The sequence below is a fragment of the Hemitrygon akajei genome, chromosome 26 (genome assembly GCF_048418815.1).
Source record: "Hemitrygon akajei chromosome 26, sHemAka1.3, whole genome shotgun sequence".
Classification (NCBI taxonomy): domain Eukaryota; kingdom Metazoa; phylum Chordata; class Chondrichthyes; order Myliobatiformes; family Dasyatidae; genus Hemitrygon; species Hemitrygon akajei.
Genome location: NC_133149.1, coordinates 35812235 through 35834054, shown reverse-complemented (window position 1 = coordinate 35834054; position 21820 = coordinate 35812235). Strand labels below are relative to the sequence as shown.

Here is a 21820-nt window from a genome sequence, read left to right as displayed (position 1 = left end):
TGGATTCAAATTCTCCAGTACAACAACTAGAAGAGTGCCTCTTATTTCCATAACCAGTTATTTCCATCACAGTAGGAATGCAGTGATCTCTGGTGCATGTGTTCCCAGTGCTGAAATGTTTATGTAATTAGTATAGAAAGCTTTTTATCCTGTTGATTGGGGGTTTTGAAATCTGCTTTGAATATTGGCCCAATGTTTGTGTTTTTGCTATAAATGTTCCTCTAATGTGGAAGTGATTCATTATGGGTTCCATTTTGTTTTGTACAGAATGTGCAAATGAATGCTGAGAAGGAGGAGGTAAAGGATCCGGAATTGAATAAAACTGAGGAGGTTAAAAAGCCAAAAGGACCCAAGAGGGTGAAGATTAGTGAGGATGTGACTGTTAATTTAGAAATAAAGGACTTGCCTGATTTGTCACAAGAGGAAATGAGTCAGTCACAAAAGAAGTAAGGACTATTTGTTGATTTTGCTGTTAAAAATCATTTTGCATCGGTGAGATAATGGGAACAATTTACAAATGTTACAAAGCATTCAGAACTGTAATTTCCTGGCTGTATATTTCCTGGTTGAACATTAGAATCTTATTGCATTTTGAAAAATTCTAATGAGAGGTGTTTCCTTGGAGCTTATTGTAATATGTCCATTAACTGAGACCAGTCCAGCTTGTTCCTTGTCTCAGTTACGGATATACTGCACTATAAAAACTGTCAACCCAGTTTTAGCTTCATGAACTTCAAGGCTGATTCCGTATTATTCTGCAGCCACTCACAGCTCCTGTATTTTATATCTAGGCTTCAGGATCTTACAGATCGGGATTTCCAGAAACAAGAACATGAAAAAGCAGCTAATTCATTAGAGGCTTTCATCTTTGAAACTCAGGTAAGTATAGTTCTTGATTGCATACAGGTAGTCCTGATTTATGTACAGATGTAATATCCACTATATTCAGCAGTTTTTTTTTTAAAGGGACTGATCTCTGGTCAGCCATGTGGGACATGGTGACATGCTTCATGATCGGTCTGCATCTGAAGCCCAAGAAGATGGTAACTCTGCTGCCAATATAAGAATCACACAACTAACTACATCAATTTGCAGTTTCCATGGTAGTCATTTATGCATCTAATTGTCGAGAATCAAACCTTAATTGGCAGGTGCCTCCCTTTTGTTTCAAAAATCCATTGCCATAGCCTATGTTTCGTTGAATATGTCACAAGAATTCACCAAGCTTCAAGACTGCTGAGTTCCACTTCTATAATAGTGTAGTACCAGTAATTGTAAGTGGTTTGGGTTTTGTTTTACACATGCTTATGTTTCAGACCTTGGTGCCACTGTCTATTACATTTTTTTTTCTGTAGCGGCCTCCATCAGTCAGAGTTGACCCTGGATATTGTGTCATAGCTGTACAGATACACAAGCCTGGGCAGTACGATATGGAGAGCAAGCTGTTGCCCATGTAGCAAGCTCCCCCTCTTCCCCCCCCCCCCCATGCATCTGATTAACCCAAAGGAACAGAAGAAATTCATACAGTTTGGTACCAGCAGTGTTACAGGAGTTGCCAATCAGCGTTGAACTCAACGTAGGACTGCCATAGGGACTCCAGCTCTGGATTTCTCCCTCAGGGTTTACTCCCAAAGCCTCCCCCATGAGTGGGTATAGTGGCAAGGCAGCGGAGGTTTGAGATCAGAGTTTTCCTTCTCCTAGATGAGCTGCCAACCAAAGCTGATGAGCCCCATCTACCCGATGTGACTGGTTTTAAGGTGCCAGTAACCCACCTTGGTCCCTTCTGTCAGTAGAAACGGTTCTATTGGGCCTAGTAGTTAAGCCACGCATGAAGGCCAGGAGCTGGACTTGTTTGTCAGAGGCTATTTGAGGCACATGTCATTGGGAGCATTTAATAGGTAGTACAAACAAGTTGGATGAACTCAGCAGGTCGGGCAGCATCCGTTGAAATGAGCAGTCAACGTTTCGGGCTGAGACCCTTCGTCAGGACTGAAGAAGGAGGGGGCAGGGGCCCTATAAAGAAGGGAGGAATTTAATAGGTAGTGGGAGCTTGTCCCCATTTCTACTCCCAGCTTTCATAACCTTAAGGATCCTACATAGCATTATTGTCAGCAGTATTATCAGTTAATCATAGACTACAAATCATGAGTTGATGGTGTCTTGTGAATCTTTTAAAAACAATTAACAGTTTTGTAATTATAGTATGTCCTGTAAGTTGGACCTTGTAAGGAAAATGTTTAATTTTTTTTTTAAAAAAAGGTAGCTGGAAAAGGGGAAAGTAACGAGATTTAGTTGGGACAATTTACATTATAACTAATTGCAATAACAGTAATTGATTTCCTATTCAAGGTGCACTTATTCAACACACTTGCAGAATAAATTTGAGAAAGTAAGCCAGTATGTTACCAGAATGATAACACTAACTCCTTTAGTTTGACTTTGTATTGAATGGTACCGCGTTTTGTGTTTGGTAAGGTTTTAAAGACATACTTTTAACAAGGAGGAGGTTCTCAACCTTAGAACTAATGTTGTATTAAGATTTAAATTTTCCAGCTAAAGGAAGTCTCTGACCTAAGGCTTGGTGGGATGGGAGAGCCGAGTTGCAGTGGCAGTAGCAGCAAGGGTGTTCATTGTTACACTGCCATAACCCTCTGTCCCATACCAGCTCTGTTCCAACTGTCCTCTACATCAACAAAGACCTGATGTCTTCTGCAGCTTTTAGAACCTTTCTGCAACTGAGATACCCCATTTGGATTTGATTTAATCCTGCGATAGCTAATTGCAATAATAAGTTTTTGTTTTAGGATTTCCAAAATTTATTTTACCTTCTATGACCTTTAGTGAGCAATGAGTTGATCTGTATGAACAGTATGTAGGACAGGCTTTTCAAAGTTTTGCCTGCTGAATGTCGCCGTGGTTCACTGGTGCCACCTTTCCTTGATCACTGTACCTGTATGTGTGTGATACTAATGAACCAATACCAATTCCAATTCCAGGACAAGCTGTATCAGGAGGAATATCAGCTAGTCTCCACCCAAGATGAACGTGACCAAATCTCTGCCAAGCTTAGCGAGGCTTCCAACTGGCTGGATGAGGATGGATATACTGCCACCACTAAGGTTTAATATTATTTTCTTTAGTTGCTTTTACAGTCATAGAATACTACAGCATAGAAACAGGCCCTTGGCCCATCTAGTCCGTGCCAAACCATTAAACTGCCTGATCCCATTGACCTGCACCTGGACCATAACCCTCCATACACCTCCCATCCATGCACCCATCCAAATTTCTCTTAAATGTTGAAATTGACCCTGCATCCATCATTTACACTGGCAGCTCATTCCACACCCTCACCATTGTTGGAGTGAAGGTTACCCCTCCTGTTCCCCTTAAACATTTCACCCTTAACAAGGTGTACTCCCAGCCAAACTCAGTGGAAAAAGCCTGTTTGTATTTACTGCTCATGATTTTGTGTACCTCGTTCAAATCTTCTCTCAATCTTCTACGTTCTTAGGAATAAATTTTGAACCTATTCAACCATTCCCTATGACTCAGGTCTTCAAGTCCCAGCAATGTCCTTGTAAATTTCTTCTGCACTATTAAAATCGTTTTTACATCTTTCCTGTAGGTAGGTGACTAAAACTGCACGCAATACTCCAAATTAGACCTCACAAACTTCATAACATTGCATCTCCTGTACTCAGTACTTTAATCTATGAAGGCCAATGTGCCAAAAGCTTTCTTTACGACCCCATCTACCTGTGATGCCACTTTCAAGGAATTATAGATCTGTATTCCCAGATCACTCTGTTCTACACTCCTCAGTGACTTACCCTGGTCGATCTTTCCAAAGTGGAATACCTCACTCTTGTTGCATTAAATTTCATCTACCAGTTTTTAACCCATTTCCCCACCTGGTCCAGATTCCGCTGCAAGATTTTATAGTCTTCCTCGCTGTCCACTACACCCTCCTGCCACCCCAATCTTGATGTTATCTGTAAATTTACTGATCCAGTTTACCACATTATCATCCAGATCGTTGATGTGGATTACAAATGACAATGGATCCAGCACTGTTCCCTACAGCACACCACTAGTCACAAGCCACCAGTCAGAGAGGCAACCCATCTACTATCACTCTCTGGCTTCGCTTGTGAAGCCAATGTCTAATCCAAATTACTACATCACCTTGAACCCCAAGTGACTGAACCTTGACCAACTTCCCATGTGGGACCTTGTTAAAGGTCTTGCTAAAGTCCATTTAGGAAACATCCACTGCCTTGCCTTAATCAATTTTCTTGGTAACTTCCCTGAAAAACTATACAATTGTGCATGGTAGTTTATGTCTAACCAAAGACAGGCTGACTATCCCTAATCAGTCCATGTCTATCCAAATAAATGTATATCCAGTCCCTCAGAATACCTTCCAACAACTTTCCTACTACTGATGTTAGACTCACCAGCTTATACAGTACTGTGCAAAAGTCTTGGGCACCCTAGAATTTTTATGTGGTTTCAGATGGTATGGCCTTCACAGATCCCTGATCTCAACATCACAGAGGCTGTCTTGGGATTACCTGGTGAGACAGAAGCAAACAAGACAGCCAGGTCTGAAGATGAACTGTGGCAAATTCTCCGAGATGCTTGGAACAACCTACCTGACAATTTTCTGAACAAACTGCACAACAGTGTATCTAAGAGAAATGATGCAGTTTTAAAGACAAAGGGTGGTCATTCCGAATATTGATGTGGTTTAGTTTTTTTTTTACTTTTCATTGCTCTTTATATAGTGATTTTTTGATTGATTTGAGTATTTTTGAAAATATCTTTGTTTTACAGATTATTTTTTACATGTGCCTGACTTTTGCACAGTATTGTAATTTCCTGGATTGTTCTTGGAGCCTTTCTTAAACAATGGAACAACATCAGATATCCTCCAGTCCTTTTGCACCTCACTGATGGCTAAGGATATTTTAAATATCTCTGCTACGACACTGTAATTCCTGCACTAGCCTCCCACAGGGTCTGAGGGAACACCTTGTCAGGGCATGGGGATTTATCCACCCTAATTCGCCTGAAGACAGCTAACAGCTCCTCTTCTGTAATCTGTATAGGGTCTATGACCTTGCTGCTGCATTGCCTCACTTCTACAGACTCTGAGACTGTCTCCCGAGTAAATAAATACAGATGCAAAAAAGAATCAATTTTAGATCTTCCCCCATCTTTCGGCTCCGCACATAGTTGACCATGCTGATTTTCCAGAGGACCTATTTTTGTCCCTTGCTGTCCTTTTGCTTTTGGGATTCTCTTCCACCTTGTTTACCAGAGCAACCTAATGCCTTCTTTTGCCCTTCTGATTTCCTTGTTAAGTGTTCTCTTGTATTTCTTACAAACCTAATTTATTCCTACTTGCCTATATGTTGTGCACCTCTTTGTTTTTTTTCCCCTAACCAGAGCCTCAATATCTCTCGAAAACCAAGGTTCCCAATACCTGCTATCCTTGCCCTTTATTCTGACAGGAACATAAAAACACTGTACTCTCAAAATTTCACTTTTGAAGGCCTCCTGTGTACCAAGTACATCTTTGCCAGAAAACAACCTGTCCCAATCTTCACTTGCCAAATCCTTTCTGCTACCATCAATATTGGCCTTCCTCCAATTTAGAATCTTAACCCATGGACCAGACCTATCTTTTTCCATATTTACTTTGAAACTAATGGCATTATGATTACTAGATGCAAAGTGTTCCCCTACACAAACTTCTGTCACCTGCCTTGTCTCATTCCTTAATAGGAGATCAAGTATCACACATTCTTTCTTTGGGAATTCTATGCACTGATTAAGGAAACGTTCCTGAACACCTTTGACAAACTCTATCCCATCTAGTCATTTCACAGTATTGGAGTCCCAGTCAATATGTGGAAAGTTTAACAACCTTGTGTTTTTTTTAACAGCCTGTAATCGCTCTACAAGTTTGTTCCACTAAACCCCACTGATTATTGGGTGGTCTATAATATAGCCCCATTAACATGGTCATACCTTTCTTATTCCTCAGTTCTACCCATAAAGCCTCACTAGACAAGTTCTCACCTCTGTCTTAACTGAGCACTGCTGCGACATTTTCACTGACCAGTAGCACCATCCTCCCCCTTTAATGCTTCCCGCTCTGTCATGTCTGAAATAGCAGAACCCTGGAATATTGAGCTGCCAGTCCTGTCCCTCCTGCAAACGAGTCTCAGTGATACCATAATTCCACGTGTCGATCCATGCCCTGAGCTCATCTGCCTTTCCTACAATACTACTTGCATTGAAATATATGCAGCTCAGAACATTAGTCACACCATGCTCAACCTTTAGATTTTGACTGCGGTCTTAACAACAACTGTCTCCACAACCTCTCCACTATCTGGCCTTCTGGTTCCCATCCCCCAGCAACTCTAGTTTTAACCCCCCCCCGTGCAGCATTAGCAAACCTTCCCGCTAGGATATTAGTCCCCATCTAGTTCAGGGCAAACTGTCTCTTCAGTACAGGTTCCATCTTTCGTGGAAGAAAGCCCTATGATCCAAAAATTTGATTCCCTCCCTCCTGTACCATCTCCATAGCCACATGTTAAACTGTATGATCTTCCTACTTCTGGCCTCACTAGCATGTGGCACGGGTAGCAATCCTGAGATCACAACCCTGGAGGTCCTGCCCTTAACTTAGCATCTAACTACATGAACTCACTTTGCAGAACTTTGTCACACTTCCTACCTACGTCATTGGACCATGACGTGCTCACCCTCCCATTTAAGAATGCTGAGGACTCAATCCAAGATATCCTGGACCCTGACATCCGGGAGACAACATATCATCCAGGAATCTCGTTCTTGTCCACAGAGCCTCCTGTTCCCCTAATCTCCTATTACCAGAGCTCACCTCTTCTCTCCCCCCCACCCCCCACCCCTTCCCTTTATAAGGAAGATTGAAATCAACGAGGACGAGAGCAGAAGCCGGTGATGATGGGAGGGGCGAGTGTTTAGCGCCGTTTACCTGCGTATGAACGGACTCTCACTCCCCCTTGCTCACTGCTCCTGGAGAAATTTGCCTACATACTGTATGAATGGTTTCTCTCTCCCTCTCGCTGGATGCTGCCGGAGGACGGTGCCAGAGTACATGAGTCTTGGGCAAGGTGTAATCGTCGCTGTTTGTGGATTGTAGTTCACATTATGGATGTGTCTCTGGTTGGCTCCTTTTTTTGTTGTTGTTACTGTTTTGTGTGTTTTGATGGGGACGGACTAGCCTGTAGGATAGTGAGAGACGCGGCGTTGGATTGAAGTGAGCTGAGCTGAATATGCCTGGATTCTTTCATGTCTTTGTGATTTGGTGTTTTGTATTCTGTTTTTTCACTTGTTCTGTTTTTCTGTGTTTTTTCACTTGTTTTTCTTGCCATTTGCACGATTTGTTCTTTTATTTTGTGCGTTGGGGGTTTGATGTTTTGGGAAGACAAACCTCAGGGATGTAATGTACTTTGAATTCTTCCCTTCTGAGCCACAGAGCTAGTCTCACTACCAGAGACCCGACTGCTGTGACTTTCCTCTGCTAGATCATTCCCCCCAACCGTATCTAAAGCGATTATACCTGTTGAAGGGGATGATACAGGGGTACTCTGCACTGGCTGTTAACTTCTTTCGCCCTCCTGACTGTCACCCAGTCTCCTGTGTCCTGCACCTGAAGTGTAACTGCCTCTCTCTCTGTCCAGTCTATCGCCTCCTCAGCCTCCCGAGTGATCCGGAGTTCATCCAGTTCCAGCTCCAGCTCCTTAACGTGGAGTGTTAGAAGCTGCAGCTGGATGCACTTCTTGCAGGTGTGGTCGTCACGGACACGTGGAGGTCTCTCTGCCTTCCTGCATCCTGCAAGAGGACCATTCAGCTATCCTGTCTGGTATCCCTACTGTTCTAACTGTGTAAATATAAAGAAGGGAAACAATAAATAACCGGGAAAGAAATCTACCTACAGCTTTTTTGCCTTCTCTCACTCAAGCCTCGAAGAGCTAAAGCCTTTAAAAATCCCCATTCTCTCACTCTCCTTTTCAACAATGGGTGCTCTGAAAATGGCCGCACGCTTGCCCCTGCCGTACATTAATTTGCTCTTGCCAATCAGTCTGGATCGCTGATTTTCCGTTGCTCAAAACAATGCAAATCAATGCCTTGCGTACTCAATCGGCGCACGTGAGTGAGCTGTGACTTCTCATGCTTCCAATCTCTGATTGGCCGCTGCTCAAAATACCAAAGTGCCGCAAATCGATGCCTTATGTACTCAGCTGGTGACCCTGAGTGAGCTACGCCTTCTCTTTACTTTATTGTCACCAAACAATTGATACTAGAGCGTACAATCATCACAGCTATATTTGATTCTGCGCTTCGTGCTTCCTGAAGTACAAATCAAAGTAAATATAATAAAAATTTAAATTATAAATCATAATTAGAAAATAAGAAAAGGGAAAGTAAGGTAGTGCAAGTCAAGTCCGGATATTTGGAAGCTACGGCCCAAATCCGGGTCAGGATCTGTTCAGCAGTCTTATCACAGTTGGAAAGAAGCTGTTCCCAAATTTGGCCCAAATCAGATTACTGATTGGCTGCTGCTCAAGACACCAAACTGATGTGAATCAATGCCTTGCGTACTCAATTGGAAAACCCAAGTGAGCTACGTTTTGCCATACTTCAGATTGCTAATTGGCCACTGCTCAAAAGGTGAAACTGCCGCAAATCAATGCTTTATGTACTTAATCAGCAAACCTGGGTGAGATGCGTCACGCTTCAGATTTCCGTTTTGCCACTGCTCAAAACACTGAAATGTCGCAAATCCATGCTTTGTGTACTCAGTTTGGCGCACATGTGTAAGCTGCATATTGCCACAGTTTGGACTGCTAATTTGCCGCTGCTCAAAATACCGCACTGCCGCGAATCGATGTCTTACGTACTCAATCGGTGACCCTGAGTGAGTTCTGTCTTCTCATGCATTGCATCTCTGACCACTGCTCAAAACCCTAAACTGCTGCAAATCAATGAGTATACAAGGCAATTGGCAAACCTGAATGAGTTAAGCCTTTTCACGCTTCGGGTTGCTGATTGCTCCTGCTCAAGACACTGAACTGCTGCAAATTGATGTCTTGTGTACTCAGTTGGCAAACATGAGCGAGCTGTGTTATCTCACTTCAGATTTCTGATTGGCCACTGCTCAAAATACCAAAATGCCTCAAATCGATGCCTTATGTGCTCAATTGGCAAACCTCAGCCAGTTATGCCTTTCTCGTGCTTCGGGTCGCTGTTTGCTGCTGCTCAAAATGCTGAACTGCTGCAAATCAATGCGTTATTTACTCAATCAGCAAACGTGAGTGAGCTGCGTCGTGTCATTTCAGATTTGCCGCTGCTCATAATGCTGAACTGCCGCAAATTGATGCCTTGTGTACTTAAACGGTGAACCCGAGTGAGTTGTGCCTTCTCGTGCTTCAGGTCGCTAATTTGCCACTGCTCAAAATGCTGAACTGCCACGAACTGATGCTTTATGTACTTGGTTTGTGAACCTGAATGAAGTTACGTCTTCTCACGCTTCAGAACACTGGCTGCTGTTCAGAAGTTGAAACTGCCGCAAATCAATGTCTATATGTACTCAATTGGCGAACATGAGTGAGCCGCATCATCTCATACTTCCGATCGTTGATTGGCTGCTCAAAACACCAAACTGGCACGAATTGATGCTTTATGCACTCAGTCGGTGAATCTGAGTTACAGCACTTGCTGTTTACCGCTGCTCAAAACACTGAACTGCTGCAAATCAATGCCATATGTACTCATTCAGCCAACGTGGGTGAGCTGTGTCTTCTCATGCTTCCAATTGCTGATTGGCTGCTGCTCAAGACACTAAACTATCATGATTCAATGCCTGTGTACTCAATTGGTGAACCTGAGTGAACTACGTCTTCTCGCGCTTCGGATCTCTGACTGGGCACTGCTCAAAACACCAAACTAACGCAAATTGATGCCTTATGTACTCAGTCAGTGAACCCGAGTGAGCTACGTCTTTTCATGCTTCAGGTCGCCGATTGCCGCTGCTCAAAATACCAAATTGCTGCAAATCAATGCTATATGTGCGCAATCGTTGAACATGAGTGAGCTGTGTCATCTCACACCAAAGAGTTCTGGTTGGCTACTGCTCAAAGCACCAAAATGCTGCAAATTGATACCATATGTACTCAATCAGCAAATGTGGGTGAGCTGTGTCTTCTCATGCTTCAGAATACTGATTGGTGGCCGCTTAAAAGATGAAACTGCCGCAAATTGATGCCTTATGTACTCAAAATCTCCCACATCTCTTTTGTCTTCACTCACTGATTACCATTCTGATCTTCCAGAGGACCAATTTTGTCCCTTGCAATCCTCTTGTTCTTAAGATATCTACAGAAGCTCTTAGGATTCTCCTTCACCTTGTCTGCTAGAGCAACCTTGTGCCTTTTTTTTTAGCCCACCTGATTTCTTTCTTAAGTGTTCTCTTGCATTTCTTCTACTCAAGTACCTCATTTGTTCCTACCCACTTATACCTGTTATGCACCTCCACTTTTTTTTCTGAACCAGGGCCTCAATATCTCTTGGAAACCAAGGTTCCCTAAACCTGTTATCTTTACCTTTATTCTGACAGGTACATATAAACTCTGTACTCTCATAATTTCATTTTTGAAGGCCTCCCACTTACCAAGTTCACCTTTGCCAGAAAACAGCCTGCCCCAATCCACACTTGCCATATCCTTTCTGATACCATCAATATTGACCTTCCTCCAATTTAGAATCTCAACCCATGGACCAGACCTATCTTTTTCCATATTTACTTTGAAACTAATGGCATTACGATTACTAGATGCAAAGTGTTCCCCTACACAAACTTCTGTCACCTTCCTTGTCTAATTCCTTAATAGGAGATCAAGTATCACACATTCTGCCTTTGGGAATTCTATGTACTGATTAAGGAAACTTTCCTAAACACACTTGACAAACTCTCTCCCATCCAGCCGTCTTATAATGTGGGAGTCTCCGCCATATGTGGAAAATTAAAATCACCTATCACAACCATATGTTTCTTGCAACCGTCTGATCTCTACAAATTTGCTCCTCTAAATCCTATTGACTCTATAATATCTCATTAATGTGGTTATGTATTCCTTATTCCTCAGTTCTGCCCGTAAAGCCTCACGAGGTGAGCTTTCCAGTCTGTCCTGTCTGAGCACTGCCATGACATTTTCCCTGTCTAATGATGCCCCCTTTAATCCCTCCCACTCTATCAAGTCTAAAACAATGGAAGCCTGGAACATTGAGCAGCAGTCCTGCCCCTTCTGCAAAAAAGTCTTACTGATGGCTACAATGTCATAGTTCCACGTGCTGGTCCATGCCCTAAGCTCATCCACCGTTCCTGCAATACCCCTTGCATTGAAATATACGCAGCTCAGAACATTAGTCCCATCGTGCTCAACCTTTCGTTTCCTGAATATGTATGTAGGCCTAACAACATCTTTCTCCACAACCACTGCACTATCTGTTCCGGCACTCTGATTCCCATCCCTCTGCAACTCCAGTTTAAACCCCCACCATCCCATGCAGCACGAGCAAACCTTCCCAGAAGTATATTAGTCCCTCTCCAGTTCAGGTGCAAATGGTCCCTCTGTACAGGTCTCACTTTCCCTGGAAGAGGCCCCAATGATCCAAAAAATGAGGTCCTCCCTCCTGCACCAACTGCTTAGCCAAGTTTTAAACTTGTATGATCTTCCTATTTCTGGCCTCACAAACACCTGGTATGGGTAGCAATCTGACATCACAACCCTGGAAGTCCTGTCCTTTAACTTAGCACCTGACTCCCTGAACTCACTTTGCAGGGCCTCGTCACCCATCCTATCTATGTCATCGGTACTGATGGGCCACGACCTCTGGTTGCTCACCCTCCCACTTAAGAATGTTGTGGACTCGATCCAAAATATCCCTGAATCTCATTCTCATCCACAGAACCTCCTTTTTGTTCCCCTGACCAACGAGTCCACTATCACTACAGCTCGTCTCTCCTCCCTTCTGAGCCATGGAGCCAGATTCAGCACCAGAGACCTGACCTCTGCTAGGTCATTTCCTCCCCCCCACCCCAACAACAGTATGCAAAGCAGTATACATGTTGTTGAGAATGACCACTGGGGACTTTGCACTGTCTGCCTATCCCCTTTTCTCCCTTCCTGATGGCTGCCCACTTACCTGTGTTCTGCAGCTTGGGTGTAACTACCACCCTGTATGTCCTATCCATCACCCCTCAGCCTCCTGAATGATCTGGAGTTCATCCATTTCCAGCTTCAACTCCTTTAGAAGCTACAGCTGAATGCACCTCTTGTAGGTGTTGTCGTCAGGGACACCAGAAGTCTCCCTGTCTTTCCACATCCCACAAGAGGAGCATTCAACTATCTTGCCTTAGAACCCTACTGCTCTAAACAATAACAAAGAAACAATGAAAAAATATCTACCTACTGCCTATGCCTTGATGAGCCAAAGCCGCAACTGTCCACACTAATGTTGGTCCATTCGCACAATGCCCACTCCACTGAAACTTAAGTTGTTATTGAATCTTGCCAAGTGCCTAATTATGCGCAACTGAATGCCTCCTTAGGAATTGTACCAATTGCCCCACTTGCTGCTTTTAAACACTCTCCCTCAATGCAATCCAGTGCATATTCTAGTACTGTTATCTAATCCACCAACTGACAGTATTGATCCATAGAGTATTCATGCACATTGAGCAAAAACAAACAGGCAAGTGTGAGCCTGAATTCTAAACTACAGCTTCATTTAATCATGTTACCAAATTGTGTGTATAGTTTGGTGCCATCTCATAAGCAGAATGGTATTATTACTTTGTATCTCAGATATGGTCTTGTTAATTATTCAACACTGAGGAACGTTTGGTGTTGTACTTGGTTTGTAGATGGGGATATTATGCAGTATTGAGCAAAACCAGTAAAGTTGTTGTTTCCTGAATTTAGGAACTGAAAACAAAGCTTTCTGAGCTACGCAAACTGTGCAAGGAGCTCTTCTTTAAAGTAGAAGAGAGGAGAAAGTGGCCAGATCGCCTGGCTGCACTAGATAGCATGCTCAATCACTCTACCATCTTCTTGAAGTAAGTATTCAAGTGAGGCAGGGAACTGCACTAAACGATACTTTCATTTCTGATCTTTTAATTGATCACAATTGGGGAATGGTTTCATTAGCCACCAAGCCTTAAAACCTGGCTTAACTTGCATTGGTGTGATCTGCTGTTGATTAGGGTATAGATAAATCATACTTTATCTCAGTTTTGTGTTCTCCATCCTAATATGCGGGCCATTGGATGATTTATTTCTATCCAGTTCTGATGTTGTATGTCCTGTCCTGTAGGATGTAGGATGGCTCAAATTAACAGCAATTTCTGGGAATTAAATTTCTCAGGAATGAATCACACCAGCAAGTGGAGGTGGGTCAGTAGGGGAGGCAAAGTTTTTTTTTGTTTGTTTTTGTTGACTGTAATTTTTGTGTCTTTAGGGGAGCGAGACTCTTACCCGAAGATGACCAGATTTTCACAGAAGTGGAATTAAGCTCTCTGGAAAAGGTTATCACAGAAACAACAGTAAGTGCAATTAAATCTCCACCTAGATACTGAATCTACATTTTTAGCATCTTCAAAAAATGAGTTTGATTTGTCCTGCATGACGTTGGTGGGATTGCTTAAATCCACCACTTTTAGCTTTGTGCACCTGTCCCAAAATTTAGTTGTGGCTGAACATCCTGACTCCTGTTCTGCTAGCTAGATTAATAAGGTGTTTGATCTTGGGAAGAAGGGAGAGGACCAATGATATCAGGGCAAATAACCTTCTTGCTGTCCAGTGACTTTGATTAAAAACATAATGGATGTAGATATCCAGTGAGGAGATACCAGACTCTGCTGACACATTCTGTAACTAACTAATTGCCTGTCAACACATCTTGTATTCATGCAAAGAGAATGATTACCAGTATGAGGCACCTGTCACATACCTGAAATTGTACTCAAAATGTGGTTGGAGAGGATCAGTATCTCAAACCATATTTCTTGAAATATCAGGAGAAGCTGTTAGTGCATGTGAAATAGCATAAAATAGCAATGCACCAAAGGTATTCTAAGACAAGCTATGAGATGGATTGCTCTGTTACACTTGATGTATTATTTCTTCATTCAGACATGGAAGAACACGACTGTAAAGGAGCAGAATAATCTGCCGTCTACAGAAATGCCCATCCTGCTTTCTAAAGACATAGAAGCAAAGCTGGCTCTCTTGGACCGAGAAGTCAAATACTTGCTTAACAAAGCCAAGTTTGCGAAACCTAAGCCCCGGAAAGAAAAGAACGCCACAACACAAGAAGCGCAAAATGCAACGCAGGATGACAAGAATGCAACAGCTACTGATGGTGATAAGATTGTACCACCTGAGAAAAAAGCAGAGGAAGACACAGGTGACTTCACTGGAAAGTAGGGGAGGAGTGTTATTCAATCTCAATACTGAAAGGTCAGACCCTTGTTTAGGGTCTCCCTGGGTTATGTGCAGAAGGGCCACAAATAACATTTAACCTCTGCTCCCACTAATTCGGCAGGTATGAGGTCTGAATCTATTTAGCATTAAAAGGGGAGAGCGTTAAGAGGAAAGAGAATTGAAAACAAATCTTATAGTTTAGTGGGAAATTAGCTTGAAATGCATATCAGTTACTGAATTATGCTGTAGACCTATGGAAGTTATTGTTTCTGGCTCTATTGATCAGGAACTAGAGTAAGAATTAGCCCTGCAGAGAAAAGCAAAGAAAAATGTTTTGAACTTGTGGGATGTTAACCAGTTTAGTTTTGCACAGGCGGCAGTGATGTTCACTAATGGCAAATATTTCTTCTCAGCGGCCAATAAGGAAGAGGTAAAACCTGGTGAGGCTCCACCCACGGCAAGCCAAGCTCAAGAAACCAATTCTAAGGACGAGACCACATTACCCGACCCAGTAGAAGTAGAATCTAGTGAAGGTGAGGATCAGTGAGTTTTTGTGACTCTTCACGTGTACCCGGGAGGATATCAGCACTCCTGCTGCACAGTTTCAGAGATAGTTAATTAAAATAATGCTAATGCTGGAATCAGAAATAAAGATTGCTCTTTAATATCAATATGCTCATGTGAATAGAAAATGATAACTCTTGGACTGGTCAGGAAGCAATTAAAGTTACATCAGAAGGTTCAACCTGAAACACTGGTTTTTCTGTCCTCCATTACTTCCTAATTGCTTGTATGTTACCATTTACTATTTTTCAAAAAATATTCAATAGATAAATTTAATGTCAGAGAAATGTATACAATATACATCCTGAAATTCTTTTTCTTTGCAACCGTCCACAAAAACAGAGGAGTGCCCCAAAGAATGAATGCCAGTTAAATGTTAGAACCCCAAAGCCTCCCCAACTCCCCCCTCCCATGCATAACCAGCAGCAAAGCAATGACCCCCCCCCCCACCAGCAAAAAAGCATCGGCACCCCCCCACCGAACACTCAAGTGTGCAGCAAAGCATCAGTAAAGACACAGACTTGCAGTACCCCAAAGACTACTTGTTCACCTGGTAGTCAACGTCCCAGAGGCTCTCTCTCCCTAGTAAGGGAAAAAGTGTCCCCATTTCACAGCCAGAGGGGAGGCATAACAAACAACTCACTGATTTATGGTGTTAAGAGTGGGTTGCATCACTTTTCCCGAGCTCTGTGCCCAAAGAACTTGGGTCTCTGAGCACACAGCCAGCTTGCTGCCTCTGATCTTCTGTGTACCCCCACGGCACATCAGGTGGCCTGGAATCGGCCTGTCTCCAGAGCCACGAAAATCCAGCACCCTGAAGGCACGCTAGTCTTCCAGCCGCAGCCTTGGCATATTGAAAACAGGCCGGCTGTGAGTCCCTGAGAGTGGGTCCCATTTCTGCAAAGAACCGAAGTCAGCATGTAACTCCAGGTCAGGGTCTTCAAAAGAACCTTGGTGGGAGGGGTGGGGTAGAGATATCAAAGATAGAAATAGAGCTGTTTCTGAAGATGCAAGCAAAGGAGTTGCCATTAGGCACAATCATCCTCCTAAGTTCCTATTGACCTTGATGTTGTGTCTGGATGGTTTACTTTATAAGTTTCCACCAGAGTTTTGTTTGTTTATAGCAATGATGTGTATTGAGTGCTTATAATACAAAATAGCTCTCCAGATTATATCCTATGCCACCCTCCTTTTCCAAAATATTTTTCCAATGGTTATTCATTGTAAGTTTATTATCAAAGTACATACCTGTCATTGTATACTACCCTAAGATTCATTTTCTTACAGGCATTCACAGTAGAACAAAGAAATACAAATAGAATCAAAGAAAAATTACACACAAAGACTGACAAACAACCAATGTGCAAAAGAAGACAAAAAGTGCAAATTAATTAATTAATTGATTAAATAAATAAATAATGCTGAGAACATGAGTTGTAGAATCCTTGAAACCAAGTCCATAGGTTATGGAATCAATTCAGTGAGGCAAGTGAAGTTACCCTCACTGGTTCAGGAGCCTGATGATTGATGGGTAATAACTGTTCCTGAACCTGGTGGTGTGGGATCTAAGGCTCCTGTACCAACTTCCTGATGGCAGCAGCGAGAAGAATCATATTGGAATCGTATCGATGCAAAGGAAGATGGGTGGAGGTCATTCATCTCAGCCACAGGATATCTTTGCAGGTGTTCCTCAGTAATGTCCCCAGCTTAACAATCTTCAGCTTCATCAGTCACCTTCCTTCAACTAAAAGGTCAGAAGTAGGGATGTGCAACATTCACACAACTCAAAATGAAGTAGTAGTCCACATCCAAATGCAGCAAGACCTGGACAATCTCCAGGCATGAATGTCGCTTGTCACCTAAGGTAATGACAACACCCAACAGAGCAAAATCCAAGACCCTCTGTATATTCAATGGCATTACTATCACTGTATCCCCCACTATCACTATTCTGGTGTTGTCATTGAGTCGCCATATACAAAGCAATTCCAGAAGCAGGTCAGAAGCTATGCATGTTGCGGTGAGTTAACTCAACACATAACTACCCAAAGTCTATCCATCAATTTTGTCAATCTACTTTGCATTCTCTTATAAGTCACTTTATTTTTCACCTGAGCAGTACCGTGTGTACTTAATAATTTTGTTTTTTTCCAGATACAGAGAAGAAACCAGAAAGCAAGTCAGACAAACATCCTCCTGATGAGTTGTAACCCCACCTGGGACCTTCAGCAGCTCTATTTATATTACATTACTTTTTATGTAATGGACCACTTTGCCATAATTTAACAGACAATGAATTGTGATTGGAGCAGAGGTGTACATTTTTCTTTTATATAAAAAAAGAACTGGATTTCCCTGTGACAGACTTTGTTGGAGAGTTTTACTTGTAATGCAGGTACAGTTCAAACCACAATTAGGGACACGTAGGAAGCAATGTATGCAGAATGGATGTTTGATGTTCAAAGGGATTTCAAAATGACCTGAGTTATTGGAAACTAGTGTGTATCTTGTTCTTGTTCATTTTGCCTCTTTTTCTCCTGCCTTTTTTTAAAAAATGGTTTTAACTGAACCTATTGCACTGAATAGAACGTTAATTTTGCTTTAACTTGGAGTGGGATGTGGGTTTGGTATAAAACTGCATAAGTAAATCAAAAAGCAGCTTCCCTGGGATCTATTTTACTTGATAACATTTAAACAAAAATGAATGGCACCACAAGCTGGCAAAATCTGACAATTTAATGTAGGTGAGGATAATGGCATTATTTAATACAGCTATGCTTCTGTTATTATCTAACCCATGGATAGAGACTGAGTATTTTTCTTGACGCTTCATAAACTGGCCTGATCTTTACAGTATTGTGTCCCAGGGTTCTTTCAGTGTGTCCCATATCAGCCAGTAGAATAGAATCAGAGCGGTAGTGCTGTCCTTTTCAACTTATGCACCTGGCCAATGATATGTTGATATCAATGTATTAACCCAGAATTATGCTGGGACATTTGATGCTTGTTGCAATCTTGGTGGGTAAAGGGAGTAAGACTGGCTCAGCTTCACTATTTGTTCTCAACCTTTGTGAATTGTTCTCTCTCCCCCCCCAGTGATGTCCATCAAGTCACCTGAAGTTACCAGTGTGAGATTGATTTTTTAATACCAGTTTGACTCGGAGATAAATCTCTTAACGTTAATCGTTTAAAATGAAGCCTGTTGCAATTACTTCCAGTATATGTTGCTATGTAGGTTTAAAAAACACCCTGGATTATCTATCTTGTTTGTTGTTCACTTCTAATTTGTATTGTAAAACAAGTTTGAATAGTGTACTTGTATGGATCTGATGTCAAGAAGCCCTGGGCTAATGGTCAACATCTGAATTTTTAGAACTGCCAGTCTAAGTTGTGGATTCACTGAAAGTCTACTTTATAGTACATGTAGCAATGGAAAGATTGTTTTGCTGCTGGAGTGCTGCCTTTTGCCAGCTCTGAATAGATATAATATGTTCCATTAAGCTGCTTTATTTGGTCAGTAACCTGTGTATGTGTTTCTGTTTTGTGTTCAGTAATTAATAATTTGAGGTTATTCAGAGTCTACTTTGAGGTCTGGCAACTGTTGTTAAGACAGGGAAAAGTTCACTTCAGCAGTACCCTGTCCATCACCTTTCCATTACAGAAGTTTGTTGTTTTCTTCAACTGCATCTAGTTTACTGAAGGAGAGTCACTGGAGGCTGGTCTCCTATTGCCCAACCAACAGTGTTGAAACGTCTCCAATTTTACTGTAACCCAGTTTCCTCCTCCAAAATGATGGCTTGAAACCTAATCTCATTAGATGAGACTGGATGGTGGTACCACTATAGTGGGTTTGGACTAAGGTTCAGTGCTTCATCACTGTGTTGCAAGTTACATTTTGGGTGGATTTCCCTCATGCACTTGGCATTGAATGAATAATTTCAAAAAAAAATAATTAAAAATTGGCAGATCTCTCTGCACCAGTTGGTGCTGCCCTGAGGTATAACCTGAATGCGGGGAGTCAAAAGTAAATCGGGACCAGTTTGAGAATCTGCTGGCTGCCATTTCTGCAATGAATGTTCTAAAAACAGTTAGACTCACCAAGACACCTATATGTTTATCTGCACTGTTCCCTCTCAATAAAATGAATTTTATGAATTTATTAATAGCTGGTTACACATTGTACTTTCTGTTCATATCCAAGCTGTGAGGATACTTATCAGTGAGATTGTATAATACTCTGAACTTAGGTAGAGATGTTTGTTAGTCTTTGCTGAACCCCTTGTTCTTCTGGTGTGAGTTCATTATCCTGGACATTTCTAACAGGAAATTATATCTTTAGTTATTTAATCTATAAGCCCATACCTTGTACTGTACTTCACTGACAACATACCAGCTGATACTTTGTGTATCTCCAATTTTAGGATGTGTCACTTATACACTGTCTGGCAACTAAGGAGTTATTTGGCAAAGTTGGACCGATCTTAGTTAAAATTACTAATTTTCAAACCCATATGATCATCTACCTTTAAGTAACCTTTTGCATTATGTTGAGTGTTTACGTGAACTTGTTTTGGGTTGGATATACACTTGCCAACTTGGATTAAGTTATATTTCAAATTAGGGTGAACTAATCTATTTTACGATAATGAATTCTTCTGTTTAAAAAAAACCCTAATATTTCTATAACTTTGCAGGGTTATGACCTCTTCCTTTGATATTTTGCTTGCAAATATCTGCCTATACACGTGCATTAATCAATTGTAATGGATTAGGACCATGACCCAACAGTGAACAAAGGGACTTGTTCCTGTCAACTTCAGTCTGGGTTAAACATAGCCCACCTATCCAAACTACAGTACCCAAAACAAGACTCTCATTGTTCTCCATCATTGGAAGTAATGTATTGCCTATTTTTATGCCCTTTCTTCCTGGCCTGGCTGAAGTTCATCACACCTTGTGTGCTACGGACTACCGCTTGCATTAGAAGCCTGAGAGATGCAGATACTCTGTTTTAAGCTGTACATGAATGTAAAATAGTTTGTATTAAAGGGGATTGTGGCTTTTTAGAATTGGCTCTACAATGCAAGATGGAGAAATGGGCAGAATAGGGATATCATCTGCCCAGTATTGCATATTCCTTTGAAAGTATAGCATTGCAATTCTGTGCCAATTGAAAGAATCATCCTGTCCATTAGGAAAACTTGATGTTATTGAGATTTTTTTTTTTGACAGCTTGCTTTCCCGGTGTTCCTCAACTGTTGCGTATAACGGCTTCATTACTCTTCCCTTGATTACCCAACTCCACAGATTTGATACTATGTGGAACAGTATTACTAATATTTAGGTAATTGGGCCTTTCAGCTTTTAAGAATTTTTACTCAGTCTGTCTGTGGCTTTATGGATCAGGTGTCCAGATGACTTGAAGGAAAAAGTGTTTTAAGGTTGGAGTTGAATAAGCTGGCTGACAGAATTTATACTGTATTTTTCTAGTAATGTGCAGAGCAATTTCAATACAAAGTTTGCCTAAAATATTTGAAACCTGAAATTATTGACCTCTTGTTTTCATCTAGCCACAGTGGGAGTGAAGAAATAGTTCAATCAGCAAACATACATTAAAAAAAAATTTCATTTGCAGTACAAGGCCTCACTTTGTTCTGCCTGGGTCATTAGTTCATCCAGTGGAGGTCTGGTAGCACTTGGTATGCAGATTGTTATGGCTTGGGGCAGTATACACGTGTATTTTTAAATAGGTAATATGCATCTGAAAATTCTGGCAATAAGAGCTTTGGTTTAAATTTGCAACTTGCAGAAACTTGTTTTATTATGTTAGTTTCTAAAGTTACTCGGTAAAATGTTTCAACAGCTCAGGGCAATTGCATTACTGGACCTAAAAATCTGGCTAATATTATGCAATTTGCAGGAAGCATGCTGTACCAGTAGTTATTGATCTACAGTCTGATAGTTGGTTACAAATAAACTACTCACGTTGCTGGTGTATACTTGTTCTTTCTGTTACCAATGCATAGCATTCATAAGATAAATGAGAAAAAAATGATATCAGAAGCTATGGGAAGAGAATTTCAAAGATGCACAACCCTTTTTAGAGAGGGTGTTTGGAAGGGTGGGAAATTCACTGTATTAAATGGCTGGGATTTTTTTTTTTATAAACAGTGCCTTCCCCACTCCACAGTTACACATTTTCTCATTAGAAGAGCCTCTCTCACATCCACTGTGATTAGACTCCTTGTATGTTTGAATCAAGTTCCCTAATACTCTTTTTTTAAAACTCAGTAATGCATACTTCCCTCCAAGACAATTGGCCTATTCTAGTCCAGTAAACCTCTCAGCACTGCTTCCAAAATATTTGCTTTCTTTAGTGAAACCAAGACTGTTGCAAATGTGGTCTTGACAATACCTGAGCTAACCTGAGGAATAACCTGTCTACCTTTTCTAAAGGGTTCCTATAAAATGTGTTAGTTTTACCATGTATAGTATGTGATTCACTGATGTTAACTCAGATCCTTCTGTAATCTCTTGCCATTTTTTTTATGATTTCCTTACCAAAAAAAACCCTCTTCCCATATTACAGTCCACTTGCAGATGTTTGCCTACTCTCTTAAGGAAGCCAAAACGAAATCTGCAGTGAAACTCTGGTAATCCAGATTTTGCTCACTTTTTACTCACAGCAGCCCACTATTTTGCTCTTTCTT

General features: G+C 41.5%; 1 protein-coding gene across 4 annotated transcripts in view; it reads left to right on the top strand.

Annotated features, from left to right (window-relative positions):
- The window catches only part of hyou1 (hypoxia up-regulated 1), a 54581-nt gene extending 35308 nt beyond the window's left edge, over positions 1–19273 (top strand). For 3 of the 4 annotated variants that reach the window (XM_073029889.1, XM_073029887.1, XM_073029888.1), the window contains 8 exons: positions 268–446; positions 792–879; positions 2997–3119; positions 13047–13180; positions 13582–13666; positions 14256–14529; positions 14960–15079; positions 17265–19273. In XM_073029889.1, the coding sequence (XP_072885990.1) occupies positions 268–446; positions 792–879; positions 2997–3119; positions 13047–13180; positions 13582–13666; positions 14256–14529; positions 14960–15079; positions 17265–17320 (1059 nt within the window). In that variant the 3' untranslated portion in view covers positions 17321–19273. Of the gene's footprint in view, positions 1–267; positions 447–791; positions 880–2996; positions 3120–13046; positions 13181–13581; positions 13667–14255; positions 14530–14959; positions 15080–16397; positions 16539–17264 lie in introns of those variants that run through there. The other variant, XM_073029890.1, reaches the window with a different exon arrangement.
- The last annotated feature ends 2547 nt before the right edge of the window (positions 19274–21820 follow it).